This window comes from Budorcas taxicolor, chromosome 6 (genome assembly GCF_023091745.1).
Source record: "Budorcas taxicolor isolate Tak-1 chromosome 6, Takin1.1, whole genome shotgun sequence".
Lineage (NCBI taxonomy): Eukaryota > Metazoa > Chordata > Mammalia > Artiodactyla > Bovidae > Budorcas > Budorcas taxicolor.
Genome location: NC_068915.1, coordinates 99,346,071 through 99,372,416, shown reverse-complemented (window position 1 = coordinate 99,372,416; position 26,346 = coordinate 99,346,071). Strand labels below are relative to the sequence as shown.

The following is a 26,346-nucleotide window of genomic DNA, read 5'->3' as shown; positions in this document are numbered from 1 at the left end:
TTTTGTTTTTGTTTTTTACTGTGTATTCCCAATAAGATCACAGAGTTTATTTAACTCATTTACTATACTCTTTATTCATATGGCTACCTACATGTCTCTGCCATCAGACTGAGTCTCTTGAAGTCAGGGATCTAGCTGATAGTCACATATGTTGAAGACGTGTGTGTATTTCTTCCTACTGAAAGCCTGGCACAGTTTCTGACACAAAGTTGTGTATCTGTTATATGTACTTGGTCTCTGCTTAAAGAACACACTAAATAGCCAATTTGCAAGTGGAAAAGATTAGTCAAGGCCATTTCATAAACCCGAAAATGTCTAAAGGAACTAAATTTGCGGTTACCAAGTCTTGAATCACCTTCTTTTTCATGACATACTCAAATTAGTTCAATATTAATGCTGTAAAAGGAAGCGAGAGACACTTGGGCAAACACAAAACACTTACCAGAAGCATCAGCATAAAGGATCCCATATAGATGATCAGGAAAAACAACGAAATCATCGTCAGAGTAAGAATTCCACGAATCCACCAGTTTTTCCATCTACAAAGGAAATGTTTGTAAAATTAGCATCGGTGTATTCTTAAATGTTTGCATGTTGTTTCACTACTAAATTGCCAGATTTAACAAATTCCCCTTAACTACACTTTAGGAATCCCCATGCACCTACTTTGCCTTGTACAATAACAACATTTAGCAACCAAGCAAACCAAGAGCAATTGCTCAGTCACTGAGGGCTAAAGGAAAGGTGAAAATTATGTTTGCCAAAAGAAAAAGCCAGCTCATGTTCCACATGAATGAGGATGGATCCTCTGAGGCTGGGAAGTGAGGTGGCCAACAAGGATGTCTACACATACCACCTCAGGTCATTCAGAAGTGAAGGAGGGGCCAGGTGATAGCCCACTCAAAGGATGTCCATCCTTCGGGGTGGCTGATATAAACGGTAATGATGTTAAAGTAGGGTATAACAGAGAGCACGGCCTTCTAATGAGAAAAAGTCAAGAAAGGGCAATGTAGAACTGAAACTGGAGAGACCAGCAATTTCAGGAAAATGGGGAAGGTGTGGAGAGGCCAGGCATTGAGGACAAGGTCAACCAGAAGGTCACTTCTTTCAGCTCAACTTCTTTCAGCCTGTTTTCCTGAAGCACAGAGCCTTCAGCGGTATTCTCTTCTCTTTGGGCCTTTGCTGGTTCTTAGAGAAGAGCTCCCCTGAGCAAAAAAACCTGGCTGGTCCCTGGTAGCTGAGTGTGACTTGACCTGCTTAACCCTCTGCTGTCAGTAAGGGCCTGGGAAACCCATCTCCCCCCACACAGGGGCATCACACATACCCCTAGTGTACCTTACAAATGGCTGCACTCTTTCTGTGGCTGTCATGAAAAATGTCAGCAGACGCTGTATGAAACACCTCAAACTGTTCTAATAACACCTATAGAAGGAATATTCATTGGAAGGACTGATGCTAAAAGCTGAACTTTTAACACTTGATGCAAAGAGCCAACTCATTGGAAAAGACCCCAATGCTGGGAAAGACTGAGGGCAGGGGGAGAAGAAGGCAATAAGGGATGAGATAGTTGGATAGCATCGCTGACTCAATGGACTTGGGTAAACTCTGGGAGACAGTGAAGGACAGGGAAGCCTGGTATGCTGCAGTCCATGGGGCTCCAAAGAGTCGGGCATGACTGAGCGACTGAACAACAATCACAACATAGAAAGATAATGCTTTCTGAATCTAAAATTCCTGCCCTCTGAGTTTATTCATTCTACTTCATTTTGCATTCTACTCAATAATTCTGGTTTCTATTAATTGAAATTATAACACTTAAATTATATCACAGACATTTTGACCCAACATATGATAACACATAGGCACACTCTATTCTAAGTATTCTCCACTCCATAACAGAAATATTAGCTGATTCCATTCATTCCTCAAACACTAATTACATTCCCTGTCTTCAGTCACTCTCCTATATAGTCTGGATACCCAGATCTACTCTTCCCTCAAAAATCCTTTTGATCACATCCTTTCTGCACACAAGACCTAAAATGCCAACATTAAATCCAAGCTCTTTTAAATTGTTTTCAAGGTTTTCCACAAGTTTGTCAAATTGTACTTACCCAACTTTATTTCCCTCTCCTGCTTAACTCCACATGTAGACTCATACGTTTTTCATGAGACTGAAAGCTTTGGGGCTGTGCTGAAAAGCTACAGCTGAAAGGTTGCATTTGGCTTTATAGAACGAACTCTTTAAGGATGAATGAATGGATTAGGAAACTGAGCTAGGTCACAGAGCTAGTCAGAGGTAAATAAAGGACCACAAGCCAGTCTGTGGGTAATAACCCTGTCTTGTTTGCATGAATCTGTGAAAGGTACTTAGCCTTCCTTCATAACTGATTCTCACACTCAGAATCACTGAGAACATTTTTCAGACAAAGGACACTATCCAAGTGTCAGAAATCAGCCCTTGGTGGGAACTTCGAGGTCCATGTGCACCTCTAACACTAAAGGGCTGGCCTTGAACATCAGAGAACCAGAGATTTAAACAGAGACCTACTCTCTTTTATTATACCAATGTTACTCCTCCCAGAAAAATTCCCCAACAAGATCAAAGACTTACTTGCCTTATTGTAATTTAAATGACTCCCCAAACCTCCCAAGAAAACCTGATACAAAGTTAAGGACATAAAAGTACAGATTTAAACATAATATATAGCTACTGATAAGGTAACCAAAAGTTACCTCTCAAGGGAGAAGCCCTTAACTCCAAACAGAGCTTCTGCTGCTGCTAAGTCACTTCAGTCATGTCAGACTCTGTGTGACCCCAAGGACGGCAGCCCACCAGGTTCCCCCATCTCTGGGATTCTCCAGGCAAGAACACTGGAGTGGTTTGCCATTTCCTTCTCCAATGCATCAAACTGAAAAGTGAAAGTGAAGTCGCTCAGTCATGTCTGACTCTAAGCGACCCCATGGACTGTAGCCTATCAGGCTCCTCTCATGGGATTTTCCAGGCAAGAGTACTGGAGTGGGGTGCCATTGCCTTCTCTGCCAAACAGAGCTGAGATATGCAAAATGTATGTACCATTGTTACTAAAATCCAGAGGAAAGTCTAGTTCTAAACTCAAAATCCTTGACTTCCTTTACCATGCCACCATGATCACCTTAGAGGAAGCCTTAATTTTGAGTCCAAGTCATCACCTCACAGATTGTTTTAGATCAAGGAACTGAGAACCAATATAGGAGAGCTTCATTCAAGTCTCCTGTCTCCAGGACCTCTGTGAGCTAGAAATGCAATTTCTAAAAAGTGTTTAATTAAGCAGTGTTCTTTGCCTGGAAAATCCCATGGACGGAGGAGCCTAGAGGGCTACAGTCCATGGGGTCGCAAAGCACTGTACGTGACTGAAGTGTCTGCACAACAAGCAGTGTCCTTAAAAGCAACTATCTAAAGCAACGACACATTTACTGCTCAAATCAGCTATGTGATGCACAATGTCTTACTGTTACTACAACTCTTTAGGTGTTTTTATTTCAAAAGTAAGAAAACTACAAATTTTTTTTTCCTTGTGGTACAAGCATCATGAGTTGTCAAAGACCGAGGCTGACAACGGAGTTCATCTGAGCCAACAATCAGAGCACAGAGGCACTCTTCAAGAACAAACAAGAACTTGATGGGCCATCTAGTAAAGAGTAGGGTGTTGGAGAAACCCCATCTATCTACCAGCCTTAGGAGGAAGTGGACAGGAAGTGTGCAGGCTCCCAGGGAGAAGGAAGATGGTATGACAGAGTACAAGAGCACAGCAGGACCATGCCTGGGTATCTTCATGGTCTCTGAACCTTCACTAGCAACGTCTGGGCCACACCATTCTCTGCCGTGAAGAGCTGTTCCGTGGACTGTAGGATGGTGCTAGCAGCGCCCTCTCTCACTGTGACACCTAAAACGTCTCTGTGCATGTATGCTCAGTTTTGTCCGACTCTTTGTGACCCCATGGACGGTAGCCCTCTAGGCTCCTCTGTCCATGAGATTCTCTAGGCAAGAAATACTGGAGTGGGTTGCCATTTCCTCCTCCTGGGGATCTTCCTGACCCAGAGTTCAAACCCTCATCTCCTGCGGCTCCTGTATAGGTAGGTGGATTCTTTACCACTGAGCCATCTGGGAAGCCAGACATTGCCAAATGTTCACAGGCTGTGGGGGATGGTACAAAACCCAAGGCATCGCCCCTGGAAAGAACTACTAAGTTAGATTCATTGCCAAAGAAGCTCTTCACTAAAGGAGAAAGCCAGCCACTTGGCTGGCTAATGAATATTCCTTTCCGCAGATCCACGCAAAGGTCAAGACTCAGACTGGGACACCTGCCAAGGGACTGAAGACTTTTCAAGCTCCTTCCAGTATCAATGGCTAATGCTCTCTTTGGCATTATATATTAGAGTCTTAAAAATGAACATAAATCTTGCCCAAGGAATTTCACTTTAAAGATTTTATGTGGCCTTTGAACAAGATGGCAGAGGAGTAGGTGGACGTGGAGTACATCTCTCTCCATGGATACATCAGGAATACACCTTCAGACACAGAAGTGCTTGCAGAACCCCAGCTGAGAGCAGACAGGAGTAACTGACCACCAGGAAAGAAATTATAGGACCACGCAAAACTCGGTATGACGAAGGAAGTGGGGGGCAAAAAGGAGAGTTAATAGGACTGGACCTGAGCTCAGCAAGTGGGGGAACTGAAGCAGGGGTCCGATCCCCACAACCAGAGGAGAAACAACTGAGGCTGAGAGTGAAGCAGCTGATCTGTGGCAGCCCAAATGGAATGAGAATCACACAGACAATCCTTGTCGCAGCCATAGGTACCCCAGACAAGGACGTGTGTTTCCCAGAAGGCACAGCACCTGGGAGCTGAAGTGTAGGGATCGTGGAGCAATCCCAGGGAGAGGTCTGCTGTTGACTGTGGGGAGTTGGCCCAAGGGGACGTGAGGGAGGAGACTGTGGTGGGAAATGCCTGCGGAGGAAAATCAGGCAGCCATGAAGGCAAGCGGATACTCCCGAGTCATGCGTAGGGGTGGGGCCATCACCGTAGCCTCTTTCTCCACACGCCTGCACTGGCAGCTGAACAACAGAGAGGCTGGCCCATCAAATGCCCGATGCCCAAACAACGGAGAAGGCCCCCAACCAGGGGAGCCCTTTTAGTGCCTTATCCACAGAACACCAGAGTAGGACCCCAGTCAGCAGGGCCCCTTTATGTGCCTGACACACTGAGCAACAGAGGACCGCAGGCAGGGGAGCCCTCTAAGTGCCTGAATGGGCAGAGCAATGGAGAAGCATTAGCCAAAGAGGCCTTCCGATCGCCAGCCACCAGAGGCTAGAAAAAGACTCTGAGAGTCCCTTGGACTGCAAGGAGATCCAACTAGTCCATCCTACAGAAAATCAGTCCTGAATATTCATTGGAAGGACTAATGCTAAAGCTGAAACTCCAATACTCTGGCCACCTGATGCGAAGAGCTAACTCATTGGAAAGGACTCTGATAATGGGAAAGATTGAAGGTCGAAGGAGAAGGGGCGAACAGAGGATAAGACGGTTGGATGGCATCACTGACTCAGTGGGCATGAGTTTGAGTAAACTCCGGGAGTTGGCAATGGACAGGGAGGCCTGGCATGCTGCAGTCCAAGGGGTCGCAAAGAGTTGGACACGACTGAGACTGAACTGAGGGCCATAGCTCCTGCGGCTGAGGCAGTTCATGTCCCTGCACACTTGGCACCACCAGGGTTCCCACGACCAAAACAGCTGCACCACCTTCCTGCTCAGCTATGCCCTCACTGGGGGCATAGCTGCCACAGGCTAGAAAAAGCCCTGCTGCTGCTAAGTCACTTCAGTCATGTCCGACTCCCCTAATAGCACCATATCTCCTGTGACGATAGCCGCCGGCGCTCCTGCATAGCCGGTACTGCCAGGGTCCCCGTGATCCAAGCAACCGTGCCACCTCTGTGCATGATCCCCACGGGGACAGAGGTGCCAGAGACCAGAAAGAGTCCTGCGTCTGTGCACACGGGGTCACTTCGGTTATAGCCAACTCCTTATGACCCTGTGGACTGCGGCCTGCCAGACTTCTCTGTCCGGGGGGGGTTCTCAGGCTGGAATACTGGAGTGGGTTGCCATATCCTTCTAGAGCACAATATTTCCTGCTGCCCTAACCTCTGGCTCCCCTGAGTACCCTGGTGTTGCCAGGGCCCCATGACCCAAGCAGCTGCGCCACCCCCTACCTGGCCCTCACTAGGGCAGACCCAAGTCCTCCAGGGCAGCCTTAGGAGCAAACCCCTGTGGACAAGCCACATGCAGAGGTGGATATACCATCATAACTGAAACCCAGGGGCAGGGTGACTAAGGAAGAGGACCCAAAACCTTCCCACCAGCTGTACAAGCTGCAGACTAAATCCACATGATCAACTACGCTGACTCTGCGGCTATGGAATACATGAAAGGACAAAGAGAATTCTGACAAAAGAAAACGCACTAGTTCTGACAACTGTGGACATCAGAGGCAAGAACACACAGGAGTAGAACCGGATTAGAGTATGAGCTGCCGGAAGCAGGTCCAGAGACCAGCAGTATTGGAGGGCATCCTAGGGAGGCGAGGTGAACTGGGACTCCCATCGAGGGAACAGACACTGATGGCAGAGACTCAAGAAAAACATCTGAACATTTATTATCTTTATATTTTGACTTGTTCTGTAGTTGCTTCTGGATTTTTTTTCTTTTCCTTTTATTCCCTCTATTGTTGTAGCTGTCAATTTAATTAGTACTATTCAATCTATTTAAGCTTTTGAGAATTTTTTAAAGCACATTTTTTATTTTTGTTACATACTTCAGCCTCTGTATTGGCCTTTTATAGTTCTGTGGAGTTTTCCTTTTATTTCTTTCTCTTTTTTAATTTTAATTTTTAAAATTTATTATTATTTTTTCTACATTTATTCCTTTCTCTTTTTTCCTGCTATTCTTTTCCTGTTTCAGTTAATCTTTAATACATATAAATCTTTAGCTACCTCGATTAAATTTTGCATTTCTATTAGTTCTTTCTTCTCTTTTTCTCACCATATCTGTTAGCTTTGTTTACACTGCTTTAAAAATTCCCCAGTTAACATCTTGCTTTAGTTTTGTTTTCCAGTGTGTGCTTTAGTTACTTATGTTCTTAACTGGTGGATATCACTTTTGATTTCCTTTGTTCACTGGGTCAATCTATTGCACTTTTTTTTTTTTTTTGGACTGTTTTGGTTTTGCTTATGAGTGTATATGTATGTGTGCAAATTCCATTATTTTACTTATTATTTGCCTGATTTTGTAATTGCCATTTGTCTTGGGTATGCCTTTTGTTTCTCGTTTTTGTGTATTTGTTTTAATCCCATTTAATGTGATAACAAACCACCCGTGGTACCTCCATTTTCAGCCAGAGATCAGGCCCTGAGCCTATGGAGCCAGAGCTCTGACCCCAAGACCCCAGACTACCAGAGCTTCCTAATCCTAGAGAGGACCAGGCAGCCAGAGTTACCCAGCAAGGATCCCATTCAAACTACCCTAATCCTAGAGAGTACTAAGCACCCAGAGCTATCCAGCAGGATCTCATTCAAACTACCCTAATCCTAGAGAGGACCAAGAACCCAGAGCTACCCAGCAAGGATCCCATTCACACTACCTAATCCTAGAGAGTACCAAGCAGCCAGAGCTACCCAGCAAGGCCCTCGTTCAAACTACCCTAATCCCAGAGAGTACCAAGAACCCAGAGCTACCCAGCAAGGGTCTCATTCAAACTACCTAATCCTAGAGAGTACCAAATAGCCAGAGCTACCCAGCAAGGATCTCATTCAAACTACCCTAATCCTAGAGAGTACCAAACAGCCAGAGCTACCCAGCAAGGGTCTCATTCAAACTACCCTAATCCTAGAGACGACCAAGCAGCCAGAGCTACCCAGCAAGGATCCCATTCAAACTACCCTAATCCTAGAGAGTACCAAGCAGCCAGAGCTACCAAGCAAAGGTCTCATTCAAACTACCTAATCCTAGAGAGTACCAAGCAGCCAGAGCTACCCAGCAAGGATCTCATTCAAACTACCCTAATCCTAGAGAGTACCAAACAGCCAGAGCTACCCAGCAAGGACCTCATTCAAACTACCCTAATCCTAGAGACTACCAAGCAGCCAGAGCTACCAAGCAAGGGTCTCATTCAAACTACCTAATTCTAGAGAGTGCCAAACAGCCAGAGCTACCCAGCAAGGATCTCATTCAAACTACCCTAATCCTAGAGAGGACCAAACAGCCAGAACTACCCAGCAAGGATCTCATTCAAAATTGTTGGAGAAATCAAAAGCTTTACAGACAAGCAAAAGTTAAGAGAATTTAGTACCAACAAATCAGCTTTACAACAGATGTTAATGGGACTTAGTCAGGAAATACAAGAGAAGAAAAAGATCTACGTTAAATAAACCCCAATCAAGAAGACGGCAATAGGAACATATATATCAATAATTACTTTAAATGTAAACGGATTAAATGTTCCAACCGAAAGACACAGACTGGCTGAATGGGTACAAAAACCCATATACATGCTGTCTACAAGAAACCTACTTCAGACCTAAAGACACATATAGACTGAAAGTGAGATGCTGGAAAAAGATATTCCATGCAAATGGAAATCAAAAGAAAGCTGGAGTAGCAATCCTCGTATCAGACAGAATCAACCTTGAAATAAAAGACTATTACAAGAGACATGGAAGGACACTACATGATGATCAAGGGATAGATCCAAGAGGAAGACGACTGACAGTAACACAGCAGCAGTAGGAGATTCTAACACCCCACTTACACCAATGGACAGATCATCAAAACAGAAAATAAGAGAGAAAATACAAGGCTTAGAACAACACACTAGATCAGGTGAATCTCACTGATATCTTCAGGGCATTCCACCCAAACGCAGAAGAATACACTTTCTTCTCAAGTGCATATGGAACATTCTCCAGGACAGACCACATCTTAGGTCACAAATCAAACCTCAGTAAATTTAAGAAAAGTGAAATAGTATCGAGCCTCTTTTCTGACCACACTGCTATGAGACTAGATATCAATTATAAGGGAAAAAAAACTGTAAAAATACAAACACATGGAAATTAAACAATATGTTTCTAAATAATGAACAGGTTACTGGAGAAATCAAAAGGGAAATAAAAAAATTCCTAGAAACAAATGACAATGAAAACATATCAACTCAAAACCTATCAGTTCAGTTCAGTTGCTCAGTCGTGTCCGACTCTTTGCGACCCCATGAATCGCAGCACGCCAGGCCTCCCTGTCCATCACCAACTCCCGGAGTTCACTCAGACTCGCATCCATCGAGTCAGTGATGCCATCCAGCCATCTCATCCTCTGTCATCCCCTTCTCCTCCTGCCCTCAATCCCTCCCAGAATCAGAGTCTTTTCCAATGCAGCAAAAACAGTTGTAAGAGAGAAGTCTACAGCAATACAATCCTACCTCAAGAAACAAGAAAAAGATCAAATAGATAACCTAACTTTACACCTACAACAACTGGAAAAAGAACAACAACAACAAATCCCAAAGTTAGCAGAAGGAAAGAAATCATAAGATCAGAGCAGAAATAAACGAAACAAACAATAGTAGAGATGAATAAAACTAAAAGCTGGTTCTTTGAGAAGATAAACAAAATAGACAAATTTTTAGCCAGACTCATCAAGAAAAAAACAAGAGAGAAGAACCAAACCTACAAAATTAGGAGTGAAAAAGAAGAGGTTACAGCAGCTAATGCAGAAATACAAAGGATTATAAGAGACTACTATGAGCGCCCATATGGCAACTAAATGGACAACCTGAAAGCAGTGGACAGATTCTTAGAAAACTTCAATCTTCCAAGACTGAACCAGGAAGAAACAGAAATTATGAGCAATCCAGTTACAAGCACTGAAATCGAAACTGTGATAAAAAATCTCCCAAAAAACCAAAGCCCAGGTGCTTCACAGCAGAATTCTGTCAAACATTTAGAGAAGAGCTAATGACTATCCTTCCAAAACTCTTTCAAAAAATTTCAGAGAAAGGAACACTTCCAAACTCATTCTACGAGTCCACCATCGCCCTGATACCAAAACCAGACAAAGATAAAACAAAAAAAAGAAAATTACAGGCCAATGTCACTGATGACTGGTATCACTGACTCGATGGACGTGAGTTTGAGCAAGCTCCAGGAGTTGGTGATGGACAGGGAAGCCTGGCGTGCTGCAGTCCGTGGGGTCACAAAGAGCTGGACACAACTGCGTGACTGAACTAAACTGACTGATCACTGATGAATACAGATGCAAAAATCCTCAACAAAATTCTAGCAAACAGAATTCAACAACACATTAAAAGCTTATACACCATGATCAAGTCGGGTTATTCCAGGGATTCAAGGAGTCTTTAATATACACAAATCAATCAATGTGATATATCATATTAACAAATTGAAAGATAAAGACCATATGATAATCTCAATAGATGCAGAAAAAGCCTTTGACAAAATTCCGCAAGACTCTTTAAAAAATGGGCATAGTAGGAACCTACTTCAACATAGTAAAGGTCACATATGATAAGCCCACAGCAAACATTTTCAATAGTGAAAAACTGAAAGCATTCCCTCTAAGATCAGGAATAAGAAAAGGGTTCCCACTCTCACCACTATCATTCAACATAGTTTTGGAAGTTCTGCTGCTGCTAAGTCGCGTCAGTCGTGTCTAACTCTGTGCAGCCCCATAGACGGCAGCCCATAGGCTCCTCTGTCCCTGGGATTCTCCAGGCAAGACTACTGGAGTGGGTTGCCATTTCCTTCTCCAATGCATGAAAGTGAAAAGTGAAAGTGAAGTTGCTCAGTCGTGTCCGACTCTTAGCGACCCCATAGACTGTAGCCCACCAGGCTCCCCCATCCATGGGATTTTCCAGGCAAGAGTACTGGAGTGGGTTGCCATTGCCTTCTCCTTGAAAGTCCTAGGTACAGCAATCAGAGAAGAAAAAGAAATAAAGGAAACCAGATCAGGAAAGAAGTAAAATTCTCACAGTTTGCAGATGACATGATACTAAACATAGAAAACCCTAAAGATACCATCAGAAAATTACTAGAGCTAATCAGTGAATTTAGCAAAGTCTCAGGATACAAAATCAATACACAGAAATCACTTGCATTCCTATATTTTAACCATGAATAATCAGAAAGAAAAATTAAGGGCTCAATCCCATTCAGTTTTGCAACAAAAAGAATAAAATATCTAGGAACAAACCTACCTAAGGCGACAAAAGAATTGTATGTATAAAATTATAAGACACTGATGAAAGAAATCAAAGATGGCATAAACAGATGGAGAAACATTCCACGTTCCTGGGTAGGAAGAAGCAATAATGTGAAAATGACTATACTACCAAATGCAAACTACAGATTCAATGGGATCCTTATCAAATTACCAGTGGCATTTTTCACAGAAATAGAAAAAAATTTTCACAATTCATATAGAATCACAAAAGACCCCAAACAGCCAAAGCAGTCTTGAGAAATAAGAACAGATGTGGAGGAATTAACCTTCCTGACTTCAGACTATACTACAAAGCCACAGTCATCAAGACAGTAGGGTACTGGCACAAAAACAGAAATACAGACCAATGGAACAAGATAGAGAGCCCAGAGATAAACCCATGCACCTATGGGTACCTGATTTTTACAAAGGAAGCAAGAATATACAATGGGGCAAAGACAGCCTCTTCAGTAAATGGTGCTGGGAAAACTGGACAGTTATATGTAAAAATGAAACTGGAACACCTTCTAATGCCAGACACAAAGATAAACAAAATGGATTAAAGACCTAAATGGAAGACCAGAAACTATAAAACTCTCAGAGGAAAACATAGGCAGAACACTCAGTGACATAAATCAAAGCAAGATCCTGTTACCTACCTCATAGAGTAATGGAAACAAAAACAAAAGTAAACAAATGGGACCTAATTAAACTTAAAAGCTTCTGCACAGCAAAGGAAACTATAGACACACTGAAAAGACAACCCTCAGAAGGAGAAAATGATAGCAAATGCAACAACTGACAAAGGATTAATCCCCAAAATATACAAGCAGCTCATATAACTCAAAACCAAAAAACAGACAACCCAATCAGAAAGTGGGAAAAAGACCTAAATAGACATTTCTCTAAAGAGGACATACAGATGCCTAACAGACACAGAAAAAGATGCTCAACATCTAGATCTAGCGAAATGCAAATCAAAATTTCAGTGAGATACCAACCAACTCACACCAGTCAGAATGGCCATCATAAAAAAGTCCACAAACAATAAATGCTGGAGAGGGTACGGAGAAAAGGGAGCCTTCTGTTGGTGGGAATATAAACTGATACAGTCACTGTGGAAGATGGTATGGAGATTCCTTAAAAAACTAGGGAAAAAAACCCACCATATGACCCAGCAATCCCACTACTAGTTATATATCCTGAAGAAACCAAAACTGAAAAAGATGCATGTACCCCAATATTCACTGCAGCACTATTTACCATAACCAGAACATGGAAGCAACCTAGATGTCCATCAACAGATAAATGGATGAATCTGTGGTGCATATATACAATGGAATATTACTCAGCCATAAAAAGGAACACCTCTGAGTCAGTTCTAATGAGGCAGATGAATCGAGAGCCTATTATACACAGTGAAGTCAGTCAGAAAGAGAAAGATAAACATTGTATATTAACAGAAATATATGGAATCTAGCAAGATGGTACCTATGAATTTATTCGCAGGGCAGCAATGGAGAAATAGACATAGAGAACAGACTAATGGACATGGGGTGGGGGGCAAGAAGGAGAGGGTATGTATGGAGAGAGTAACATGGAAACTTACATTACCATACGTAAAATAAACAGCCAATGGGAATTTGTTGTATGACTCAGGGAACTCAAACAGGGGCTCTGTAACAACCTAAAGGGGTGGGATGGGGGAGAGGTTCAGGAGGGAGGCAACATGTGTATGCCTATGGCTGATTTGTATTGGTATTTGTCAGAAAACAACAAAATTGTAAAGCAATTATCCTTCAATTAAAAATTTAAAAATTGTATCTGAAGAAAATAATTATGGATGCTAAATAAAAGTTAGCTATAAAAACATACACTTAAAGCAGAGCTGGTTTTAATCGTGAAAATTTAGAAATTGGCTGTCTAGCAACATCTGTTTAGTTAAGTAAACTGAACTATAGCTGTACAAGGAATATATTATCATGCAGCCATTCAAGTATTTACATATATTTAAGGATGTTGTTCCTAATACCATGGAATAAAAATGGAAATACCAAGGCAGAAAGGAGTACAATGCTGCTTTTACGTTACACACACAGGCACACATATGCACACAGTGCAAAAAAAAGTTTCAAAGATAAACATCACAGTATTTTCATCAGTAATGTCTCAGCTGGAGGGTTACAGGGTTTTTTCCTGCAATCCAGGTACATTTCTTATGAAATTAGTAGTTTTACTCCTTTGCATCTACAACTTCTAAATCTTTGCAAGGCAGACTATTTGGGGTATTAAATAAAAAGAGGCTAAAAGGTGTAAAACATAGATTTTTAAAACATTTAATTTTTACAGATAAGTTTCTTGAGAAGATTCAAAGTAGTCATTTATTACCTGCTGTTTATTTTTTAAAAGTGAAATCTTTCATAAATAGAGTATGATGCTTTGCTTCAGAATGTGGCTCTAATCACTTAGCCAGGTCATTTGCTACATGACCCTGGATATGACACATACCTGTGCTTCAGTTTCTCCATTTATACAACAGGTGTAATACAACCATACCTGTGTTACAGGGTTGATGTGATAATAAACTAGTCAACACAAGTAAAGTGCTTGGAGAAGCTCCTAGCAAATATACATGGTCAATAAATACCAGCTACTATTACCTGCTCTTGTTGCTTTATGCCAGGAAAAAAAAATAGTAAGGAAAATCTTGGTATGAACAACACACAGGAATCCAGCATTACTCTTATATAACATCAACATAGAAAAAAATCCAGATCCAAAATAGACCAGGTGAGATTTTAAAGCAAAGGTATATCTGTGAACTAGGTCATGAAAACAACTGGGAACAAGAAATATTAAAACAATAATCGTTTTAAATAAAGGATAGCAAAATTTTTTTCTGTTGGCTAAAAAACATGAAAACTTTGTCTTGAACTGATGTATTCTAATACGGCTATCTTCTAGGAAATTAAAAGTCAGAAAAGCTCATATTTTATTTACTGCTGCTACTGCTGCTGCCAAGTCGCTTCAGTCGTGTCCGACTCTGTGCAACCCCACAGACAGCAGCCCACCAGGCTCCCTGTCCCTGGGATTCTCCAGCCAAGAATACTGGAGTGGGCTGCCATTTCCTTCTCCACTAGATATGACTAAATCAGTGGTTTTCAAACTTCAAGTTATGACCTATGGGTAGCAAAAATCAATTTAGTAATCCAGCATTTTTTGGTCCAAGAACCTAGAACAGTTATCAAAAATATGAGAAATCAGAGTGCATCACACACAGTTGAGGCAAGAATTGCTTCATACCATTTTTCCAGCAGTTAAAACATAATTTGTGTCTCTCTTGGGGCATGGTGGAAAAAAGACCTCTTATTGTGTGTCACAGTATTAAGAAATTGAAGAAAGAGTGTTCTGTACCAATATTTAAGATTTTATATGTTCATCTGAGTAACAGATTATACTTATTTTGCCCTTATAAATTTTATAATTCATATTACAATGGAGGGCAATATAAAATTAGGTTGTTATTAGACATTTAAAGGTATAACAGAAATACAAAATGGTAAAGTGTTGTGGAGTCTGGACAATGATTTTAAATTCCGTTAGAAGGAAAAAAATTACCTATTTCCATCTGGCATTTGAAAACACAGGACTGAGGATACAGAATTTTCTTTATTTGATGTCCCAGTATCAGAAAAGGCAACCTGATGTGATAAATGGGTCACTGGCATCAGAAACCCAGTAGACAGGGGCAGAAATGCCAGGTCCATAACTTATTAGCTTTATAACATTCACCAGCTAACCTCTCAGACTTGGTTTTCTTTGAAACTTAAGAATTTAAAGATTAATGAAAGGATGTATATCAAGCCTCCAACACTGCGCTCATGTATGGTGAAAAATGTAAGTCTTCTCTCATAGCTCTAAAACTCACAAAAAGTGAAATTTCTTATACCAATGTAAGAAATGGTCCAGGATAACCTCACAGCTTATCTTATTCACCCCTTAGATGACCTTCAACCAATCATACCTTGAAGACAAACCAGACAGAGCTTTCTTGAGGATCTCGGGGGTTCTATCTAGGGATGGTGGAATTTCTGGAATATCAGAATCTGTTCTGGAATCCAAGTCTCCATATCTGTCATCAATATCTGTTTCCTAAAATTAAAGAAAAAAGAAAATCACTTTGCAAAATAAAAGGGAAAAAAGTGCATGCTTGCCAATACATCTATTTATTGCTCAGAGTACCAACTCTCATTTCCATAACTTAAAAAAAAACTATTAACTTATCTTGAATATGCAAGCACTGTTGGACATCCTAGTTAGTAAAGTTCCTGCTAAAGTCTATCAACCTAAAGGATTAATTTAAACAAAAAACACAAAAAGAAAAGTCTATATTATCTAAATCAGAAATTTACCACAGAATCAAATATTTATTGTTTCTCTGCTTAACAGAAAATATAGTGTTTGTGTTAATGTAGATTCTGATCAATGGTACATGAGTGACTGTCTGAGTGAAGTCACTCAGTCGTATCCGACTCTCTGCAACCCTGTGGACTGTAGCCTACCAGGCTCTTCTGTTCATGTACAATGGTACATAGTCTCTTTTTTATTTGATTGCAATCAAAGCATCTCCAATAGGAGTAATATCTTACATTGGCATGGCATTTTAGATAGATACATAGATAGTGAAGCTGATTCTGACCTCTGTACCCCAACACTGAATTAAATCTCTGAGACTTCTGGGTGAAGTTAAAAAATAATAGCTTTATTGCTTTGCCAGGCAAAGGAAGCCACAGCAGGCTAATGCCCTCAAAATCATGTGTCCCAACTTAGAGTAGTGAGAAGTTTTATAGTTATGGGGTGTGATCAACTTGTGGACATTCTTGAGACTGGCTGGTGCTAAGTAAGGTCAGCATCATCAACCTTCAGGTTCCAACTGGTCTGGGGTCTGTGTGCTTGTGGGCAGCGTACCCTCATTAATCATTAACTTCTCCCACCTGATGGGGGTTTCAGTATGTGCACAACAGCTCAAAGATATTGCCATGGGTATCCCTTACTGGGGACCAGAACCTCGCCCCAAGGCTGCACTACTGTTTCTCTTGACTGTTTCTCCCTTGTCTTGCATCCCCTCCCTTTCCTAATTAACAACTGCTTGAATCTGGCTGTTGGAACTCAGTGAAGATCAGGGAGGCTGAATGAAGGCTATTTCCTGTAATCAGATGAATGGGGGACACACAAAGGCTCTGCACCAAGGAGTCCTACAGGGCCCTGCTAGGTATCAATAGATAGACAGATATAAATATGTAGATATACAGATACATACACACACACACACACACACACATATATAAATAAATATATATTCATATAAAAAGAGATCAAATCAGTCAATCTTGGGGTTCCTTTAGAGGAAATCAATCCTGAACATTCATTGGAAGGACTGATCCTAAAGCTGAAGCTTCAATACTTTGGCCACCTGATGTGAAGAGCCAACTCATTGGAAAAGACCTTGATACTGGTAAAGACTGAAGGCGGGAGGAAAAGGGGATGACAGAGGATGAAATGGTTGGATGGTATCACCAACTCAATGAACATGAGTTGGAGCAAACTCCAGGAGATGGTGAAGGACAGGGAAGCCTGGCTTGCTACAGGCCATGTGGTTGCAGAGTGGGATGCGACTTAGCAACTGAATGACAATATACATATAATTATTCAAAACATTCAAACTTTCATCATTTTATTAGATCCTCAAGAGATAATCCTGGCCACGATGGTGGAGTACAAAATCCTGGAGCCCACCTCCTCTCATGGGCACACCAAGTTTACAACTATTATCAGAACAGCTACTGAGGAGAAAGAGTGATGGAATCTACCAGAAAAGATCTTCTACAACTAAAGATACAAGGAAAAATCCACAAGGAGAAGGAAAGGAGGAGCAGTGGGGGTGGTACAGTCAAGATTCATACTATAGAAAAAGCAGTTTTAAGAGGAAAGATTATAGTGAAGCAAGCCTACCTCAGTCTCCTAAAACAAGGAAATAAAAGCAAAAATAAATGAGATCTAAGGAGACTTAAAAGCTTTTGCACAGCAATGAAAACCATCAACAAAACAAAAAGACAACCTACTGAATGAGAGAAAATATTTGCAAATGTTATGACTAATAAGGGGTTAATATCCAAAATATACAAACAGCTCATACAACTCAATATCAAAAAAACCCAAACTCAATCAAAAAATGGGTAGAAGACCTGTATACACATTTTTCCAAAGAAGACATAAAAATGGCCAATAGGCACATGAAAAGGGGCTCAACATTACTAATTATCATAGAAATGAAAATCAAAACCACAATGACATATCACGTCACATCTGTCAGAGTGACTATCATCAAAAAGACACAAATAGCAAATGCTGGCAATGATACGGAGAAAAGGGAACACTGGACACTGTCGGTGGGACTACAAATCTGCATAGGCACTGTGAAACCAGCATGGAGGTTCCTGAAAGAGCTAAAAATAGAACTCCCATATGATTCTGCAACTCTACTTCTGTGTATATTTCTGAAAAACAAAAAAGAAAAACACTAATTCAAAACCATACACACACCACAATGTTCAAAGCAGCATTGTTTATAATGGCCAGCAGCATGTGGCAGCAAGCTAAGTGTCCATCAACAGATGAATGGACAAAGAAGATGTGTGGTATTGGGGCTTTCCTGTTGGCTCAGTGGTGAAAAGTCCGCCTACCCACGCAGAAGACACCAGTTTGGCCCCTGATATGGGAGGATCCCACAAGCCGTGGACCAGCTAAGCCTGTGCACCACAGCCATTGAACCTGGGCTCTAGAACCCGGAAACTGCAACTACTGAAGGCTGTGTGCCTAGAGCCCATGCTCTACAACAAGAGAAGTGACCATCGTGAGACGTCTGCACACCGCAACTAGAGAAAAGCCCGTGCAGCAACGAAGACCCACACAGCCGAAAATAAATAAATAAAATTATAAAAAAGATGTGGTGCGCGCACGCACACACACACACACACACACACACACACACACACAGGAATGCTACTCAGACATGAAGAAGAATAAATTTTGCCATCTGCAACAACATGGATGGACCTGGAGGGTATTATGCCTAGTGAAATCAGTTCAGTTCAGTTCAGTCGCTCAGTCGTGTCTGACTCTTTGCGATCCCATGAACCGCAGCACGCCAGGCCTCCCTGTCCATCACCAACTCCCAGAGTTCACCCAAACCCATGTCCATGTTCAAAAGCATCAATTATTTGGCACTCAGCTTTCTTTATAGTCCAACTCTCACATCCATAATGACCACTGGTAGCAATCTTCATTAAAGAGGGCCACAGACATAAATGCTTTGGGAGAGGTTTACAAAGGGAGAAATTGAGGGAAAGCAGCTGAAATGGGTGAGAAGGAAGAGAATATTCACAACGGGTGAATACAAGCAGAAGGAGCACTGAGCAGAGAGTTGGGCCAGAAGTTGATCCTAAGAATGAAAGTATATAGGGAGATTCTAAATGTTTAGGAAATCTCCAACCAAACTCAGCCCTCATTAGCACCAAAGTTGTGGCAAATTTCATCACCCCTTCCAACTGTTTCTTTACCCACAAAAACTGGAAACATTAAAAAAAAAAAAAACTGGAAATATTTAATGTCAAGGACTCAAGTCAGTCAGTGAAACAATAAGCTATTATTATTATTACTTTCAAATCTAATTCCTCATTAAGTAGCTTACCAAATAAAATGGGTACCAAATAAAATGCCTTGGGTAGCATTATCAATATTCATAAAGGAATAATAAGCTTTTGATCACTAACTATAAATCTCTTATCAAATAATTACAAAGTTAAATGTGACATTATACCAAAAATGACAAATAAAGCAAATGTCGTGTTCCCACTGTAACCCTGAGAGTCAGCTGACCTCAGAGCAGCTTAAACAAATAGCTGTTGACTAGTAAACCACCAGGCAGGACATCTCCTGTCAACATCATGGAACCTGCGGTTAGCCTGACGTGCCAGCAGGTTTTCGACACCTGGAACAATGGAACACATCACTTTTATTTCTTTGCTCTGCTACTCTTTTTTTCCCTGTCAATAACCCAGAGTGTTGGAAGCGTGGTGTGAGTGGTCGTGGAGATGGTGACTAATGGAAGTGGCTCCATAAGGTATATCACCAGGTTACAGAGAGAGTACCACACTAGGAGTCGGGAGTTTCAAGTACACTGGTCACCCAGTACCTGGTGGGGATGGGGGCTGGAGGGTGGGGATTAGTTCCAGGACCTTCTAAGATACAAAAATCCAAGAAGATACAGTATTTGTATACAATCTATATACATCCTTTCATACACTTTACACCATCTCTAGATTAATTATAAAACCTAATACGATGTAAACAGTTGTAAGCACAATGTAAACAATTGTGTGTGTGCTTAGTCACTCAGTTGTATCCGACTCTTTGCGACCCATTGGGCTGTAGCCTCCCAGGATCTTCTGTCCATGGGATTTTCCAGGCAAGAACACTGGAGTAGGTCGCCATTTCCTTCTCCAGAGGATCTTCTCAACCCAGGGATCAAACCCACATCTCCTATATTGGCAGGCAGATTCTTTACCCACTGAGCCATTGGGAAGCATCTTGCAAACAGTTGTGGTTTGGTTGCTAAGTCGTGTCCAACTCTTTGTGACCCCATGGACTGTAGCCTGCCAGGCTCCTCTGTCCATGGGACTTCCCAGGCAAGAACACTGGAGTGGGTTGCCATTTCCTTCTCCAGGGGATCTTCCCCACTCAGGGATCAAACCTGGGTCTCCTACATTGCAAGCAAATTCTTTACCAACTGAGACACCAGGGAAGCCCAAATACAGTTGTGAGTATGCCACAAATTTAAGTTTTCCTTGTTGGGACTTTCTGGGATTTTTTTTTTTTTTCAAATATCTTGATCCACACTTGGTTGAATCCAGACTCACAACCCACAGATATGAGGGCTGACTGTCCTAATTCCACCTCTACTTTAACTAGCAATGACAAAAGGCAAAACACTTGACCCTAAAGAAAATCAGCCTCTGGTTTCCATAAAAAATAAAAGCACTGCACTTTCCAACAAACTGCCTCAAAGTCCACTTGGTAATAAAGGTGATGTGCCCCAACCCTCTGCAGTAGTTCATAAGCTTTGTGAGAAGAGGAAACACTACTGGCTTCACTTTTGACTCCCTAGAGGTTGGCAGAGGACCTTGCCCAGCGGCTGGCACTTACTATGTAAATATGTGTTGAATTAACTGAGTCTGTAAACTTATGCTAACATTTGAGATTAAAACAGTTCTCAACCGTTCTTGCTAGGTGAATGATTTTGGCCATGTCACCTTGCTTGGGACCTCCTTTTAGCACTCGTGAAACGAGGGCTTCTGACTATGAAGGGTTATGGGCTGTTCTTTTGCAAATATATAAAGACAATGAAAGTGTATCTGGTAAATGATGAATGGAAGTTGAAATAAAGTTTCTTTATTACCCTGAAAATCTCATTCCTACAGTGAAACAAACTTCAAAAGCACTTTACAAATGTCGATTTATTTATATCTCACATTACCTTATAGATTTAAGTAAATAATCACATCCTTTTTGTAAGTGAAAAAATTTCGGCTCACAAAGATTGAGTAAAGCCCCACAAGTTGACTCAGCTTGAAGCAATGTAGCCAGGAGGCAGAAAGAAAATTTAAATGACAATTTTTCCACAAACTGATCTGCAGATCCAGTGTAATCCCAGTCATGTCAATCGGCTTTTATTTTGTGTGGAAATAAACAGGCTGACTCTAAAATTGATACGAAAACGCAAAAGGACCTTAAGAGCCAGAACCACCTGCAGATAAAAACAAAACTGAAGGACTGACACTGTTTTCAAACGTTACTAAGCTGTAACTGTGACGCTGGCACAAAAACTGACCAATGGAATAGAAGAAAGGATCTAGAAATTAATCCACACTTATATGGCCTATTGACTTCAACAAAGTTGAAAGGTAATTCAATATACAATGCTGGAATAATTAGATAATTATATAAAAGGAAGGAAGGAAGGAAAAACTTTGATCCATACTTCACACTACTTACAAAAATTAATTCAAAATAGATCAGACATTTACATAAAGCTATATAATTCTCCAAGCCAGGCTTCAGCAATACGTTAACTGTGAACTTCCAGATGTTCAAGCTGGTTTTAGAAAAGGCAGAGGAACCAGAGGAACTGCCAACATCCACTGGATCATGGAAAAAGCAAGAGAGTTCCAGAAAAACATCTATTTCTGCTTTCTTGACTATGCCAAAGCCTTTGACTGTGTGGATCACAATAAACTGTGCAAAATTCTGAATGAGATGGGAATACCAGACCACCTGACCTGCCTCTTGAGAAACCTATATGCAGGTCAGGAAGCAACAGTTAGAACTGGACATGGAACAACAGACTGGTTCCAAATAGGAAAAGGAGTATGTCAAGGCTGTATACTGTCACCCTGCTTCTTTAACTTCTATGCAGAGTACATCATGAGAAACGCTGGGCTGGAAGAAGCACAAGCTGGAATCAAGATTGCCGGGAGAAATATCAGTAATCTCAGATATGCAGATGACACCACCCTTATGGCAGAAAGTGAAGAGGAACTAAAAAGCCTCTTGATGAAAGTGAAAGAGGAGAGTGAAACAGTCGGCTTAAAGCTCAACATTCAGAAAACGAAGATCATGGCATCTGGTCCCATCACTTCATGGGAAATAGATGGGGAAATAGTGGAAACAGTGTCAGACTTTATTTTCTGGGGCTCCAAAATCACTGCAGATGGTGATTGCAGCCATGAAATTAAAAGACGCTTACTCCTTGGAAGGAAAGTTATGACCAACCTAGATAGCATATTCAAAAGCAGAGACATTACTTTGTCAACAAAGGTCCGTCTAGTCAAGGCTATGGTTTTTCCAGTGGTCATGTATGGATGTGAGAGTTGAACTGTGAAGAAAGCTGAGCGCAGAAGAATTGATGCTTTTGAACTGTGGTGTTGGTGAAGACTCTTCAGAGTCCCTTGGACTGCAAGGAGATCCAAACAGTCCTAAAGGAGATCAGTCCTGGGTGTTCTTTGGAGGGAATGATGCTAAAGCTGAAACCAATATTTTGGCCACCTCATGCGAAGAGTTGACTCAATGGAAAAGACTCTGATGCTGGGAGGGATTGGAGGCAGGTGGAGAAGGGGATGACAGAGGATGAGATGGATGGATGGCATCACCAACTCGATGGACATGAGTTTGGGTGAAATCATGTTCACCCAATGTTGGGTAATGGACAGGGAGGCCTGGTGTGCTGCAATTCATGGGGTTGCAAAGAGTCGAACGTGACTGAGTGACTGAACTGAACTGAACTGATACAATTCCATAAACTCTTTGTGACCTAAGGTTAGGCAAAGACTTAAATACGACAACAAAGAAGTAGGATTCATAAAAGAAAAACTGATAAATAAAACCACTTCAAAATTAAAATGTTCTGCTTTTCAAAAGACACTGTTAAGAGAAAGAGAAAACAGCTATGGACTGGGAAAAGATATCTGCAAGAGAGATTGTGTGCTCAGTCATGTCCAGCTCTTTGCAACCCCATGGACTACAGCCCAAGAGGCTCCTCTGTCCATGGAATTTTCCAGGCAAGAATACTAGAATGGGTTTCCATTTCCTACTCCAGAGGATCTTCCCAACCCAGGGATCGAACCCATGACTCTTGTGTCTCCTGCATTGGCAGGCAGATTCTTTACCCCTAGCACCTCCTGGGAAGACCTGATATTTGCAAATCACATGTCAAATAAGGGTCTTGCATCCACAATCTATTAAGAATTCCCAACATTCAATAAGAAAACAATCGATGTAATCAAAATACATGGGCAAAGCTTTATTTGAACAGACATCTCACTGAAGGCAGTAGTACACTGACGGTAAACTGGCATATGAAGAAACGCTCACCATCTTAGTTATTAGGGAGTTAAAGTGAAAGTCCCTCAGTTATGTCTGACTCTTTGTGACCTATGGACTATATAGTCCATGGAATTCTCCAGGCCAGAATCTGGAGGGGGGTAGCCTTTCTCTTCTCCAGGAGATCTACCCAACCCAGGGATCGAAACCAGGTCTCGTATTAGGCAGATTCTCATCAGCTGAGCCACAAGGGAAGTCCAAGAATACTGGTGTGGGTAGCCTATCCCTTCTCCAGTGGATCTTCCCAACGCAGGAATTGAACCAGGGTCTCCTGCATTGCAGGCGGATTCTTTACCAACTGAGCTATCAGGGAAGTTATTAGGGAAAGGCAAATCAAAACCATGGTAAGAGACTATGACACACCTTCTAGCATAGCTAAAAAAATAAAAACTGAACATACCAAGTCTCAGAGAAGATGTATTGAAACTGGGCCTCTCATACACTGCTGGTGGGAATGTGTACAATCATTCTGGAAAAGAGTCTGGCAGTTTCTTAAAAAGTTAAATACACGTCCACCCTATGACAGTCATTTCAATACCAGGTATCTGCCCCAAAGAAATGAAAGCATATGTCCACACAAAGACTGTACACAATGTTCATGGCAGCTTTCTTTGTAATAGCTCCAAACTGAAAACAACTCAAATGTTGCAAAGGACAAACTGGGCTACATCCATACAATGGAAAACTACTCAGCAACAAAACAAACTACCAATGTATGCAACAATATGGGTGAATGTCAAAAAAAATTATGCTGCGTAAAAAGAAGCCTGACAAAATGTACATATGATATGTATACATATACATATATGTGGGTATATGGATATATGTATTGAATTCTATTTACATAAAATTCTGGAAAATACACATTCATCTATAGTGCCAGAAAGCAGATCAGTGATTACTGTGCTCACTTGTGTCTGACTCTTTGTGACCCCTGTGGACTGCAGCCTGCCAGGCTCCTCTGTCCATGGGACTGCCCCAGCAAGATTACTGGAATGGGTTGCCATTTCCTCCTCCAGGGGATCTTCTGACCCAGGGATCAAACCCATGTCTCCTACCTCTCCTGGATTGGGAGGTGGATCCTTTAACCACTGAGCCACCAGGGAAGCCCAATCAGTGATTATCAAAAGGTAAAAGGGGAATACAAAAGGGCAGGAGCAAACTTCTAGCGGCGACGGGTTTGTTCGCTATCTTTATTGCAGTGATCAATTCATGGGCGTATGCGTATGCCAAACTGCACAGTGTAATAAGCATGGTCACTTTAGTGTATGTCACACAGGTCATGGGGACTCCTGAAGAGTACACAGGAGCCTGTGTCAGGGAGAGAGAACTGAAGTGCTTCTCGGCACTGGGGACTGAAAAGGCAGGAAGAAAACCATTCAAGATGATGGCTCCAAAGAAGTCTCTAAACTAATGACAGCAAGCAGCAGTTTAGAATGCAACAAAGGATAACACATTAAATCAATCACAACTCCCACCCCTCTTACATCTAGTCCCCTAAAAAGTGAGTCAGATGACCAGTGTCAGCTTCTCCACTCCACTACAGGCCCCTTGAGGTTCACACTGATCCCTGTACCTGCTGCTAAGTCACTTCAGTTGTGTCCAACTCTTTGCGAGTCTATGGACTGTCCGTGGGTTCTCCAGGCAAGAACACTGGAGTAGGTTGCCATTTCCTTCTACAGAAGATTCCTGTACCTAGCATTAAAACTGCGAACAAGCATATGGAAAGCCTCAAGTGACACAGAGTTCTGTGCCTAAAAGGATGGAAGCCTTTTAAAAATCTTGAATCTAAACAGTTCTTGGGCTTCCCTGGTGGTTCAGTAGTAAAGAATCGCCTGCCAATACAGGAGATACAGGTTCAGTCCCTGGGCTGGGAAGATCCCCTGGAGAAGAGAATGGCTACCCACTCCAGTATTCTTGCCTGGGAAATCCCATGCACAGAGGAGCCTGGTGGGCTACAGTTCACAGGGTTGCAAAGAGTTGGAACCAACTTAGTGACTAAACAACAACAAACAGCTCTTACTTGAAAGAATAGTAGTTTATATTCCTGATTTCAGCATTTTCTCTCAGTCTCTTCACTGTTTCCAGTGCTAAGTCTCTCCAGTAATGTCCAGCTCTTTGCAACCCCATGGACTGTAGCTGCCATGCTCCTTTCTCCATAGGATTTTTCAGGCAAGAATACTGGAGTGGGTTTCCATTTCCTTCTCCAGGGGATCTTCCCTACCCAGGGATCCAACGTGGGTTTCCTGCATCGCAGGCAGATTCTTTACCAACTGAACCACCACAGAAGCCCTTTCTTATTCTCAGCTATTAAATGGGAAATATTGCTAACCCACACAGTTAGGGAGCAAATAAAGTTAAGATGCAAAATTACTGTTTTCTCTAAATCACTCTAAAAGCATCAGCGATCATGACTACTACTGCTTTGTTGTTGATCAGCTGCTGAATCGTGTCCGACTCTTTGTGACTCCACAGGTTGCAGCACACCAGGTTTTCCTGTCCTTTACTATCTCCTGGAATTTGCTCAAATTCATGTCCACTGAGTTGGTGATGCTATCTAACCATGTCATCCTCTGCCACTCTCTTGTCCTTTTGCCTTTGTTCTTTCCCAGCATCAGGGTCTTTCCCAATGAGTTGGCTCTTCACATCAAGTGGCCAAAGTATTGCTACTACCACTGCTGAGTTAGGAACTATGATAATGCAGTACAAAACCAATTTGTGTCATCTTAATTCAACTGAATCTTCACTGAGTTTGATGATTCCACCGCTGGCCTCCTGATCATCTGACATTACACTCTCTAAAGTGACATTCCAACAGTATCCCAGTCAGAGCTGAGTTCTAGTTCCAGCTCTGCACCTGTTTGAGGTCATTTTGGGTAATAACACACACAGTCTAAGGCAAGTTTATTATTTAAAAATACACACACATGCACATATATACACATATGTATGAACTAAATTTTTTCTAAGATCTCTTGAAGCTCCGCAGCTCTCAGACCGTACTTTATTGGGAAAATTTAAAGCATCAAACACTGATTTCC

General features: G+C 41.7%; 1 protein-coding gene across 1 annotated transcript in view; it reads right to left on the bottom strand.

Annotated features, from left to right (window-relative positions):
* CDS1 (CDP-diacylglycerol synthase 1) overlaps positions 1 to 26,346 on the bottom strand; it is a 72,715-nt gene that overhangs the window by 42,151 nt on the left and 4,218 nt on the right. Inside the window, exons 2-3 of the mRNA XM_052642124.1 lie at positions 15,333 to 15,460; positions 443 to 539 (exon numbers count right to left, since the gene is read on the bottom strand). Coding sequence (XP_052498084.1) covers positions 443 to 539; positions 15,333 to 15,460 — 225 coding nt within the window. The remainder of the gene's footprint in view (positions 1 to 442; positions 540 to 15,332; positions 15,461 to 26,346) is intronic.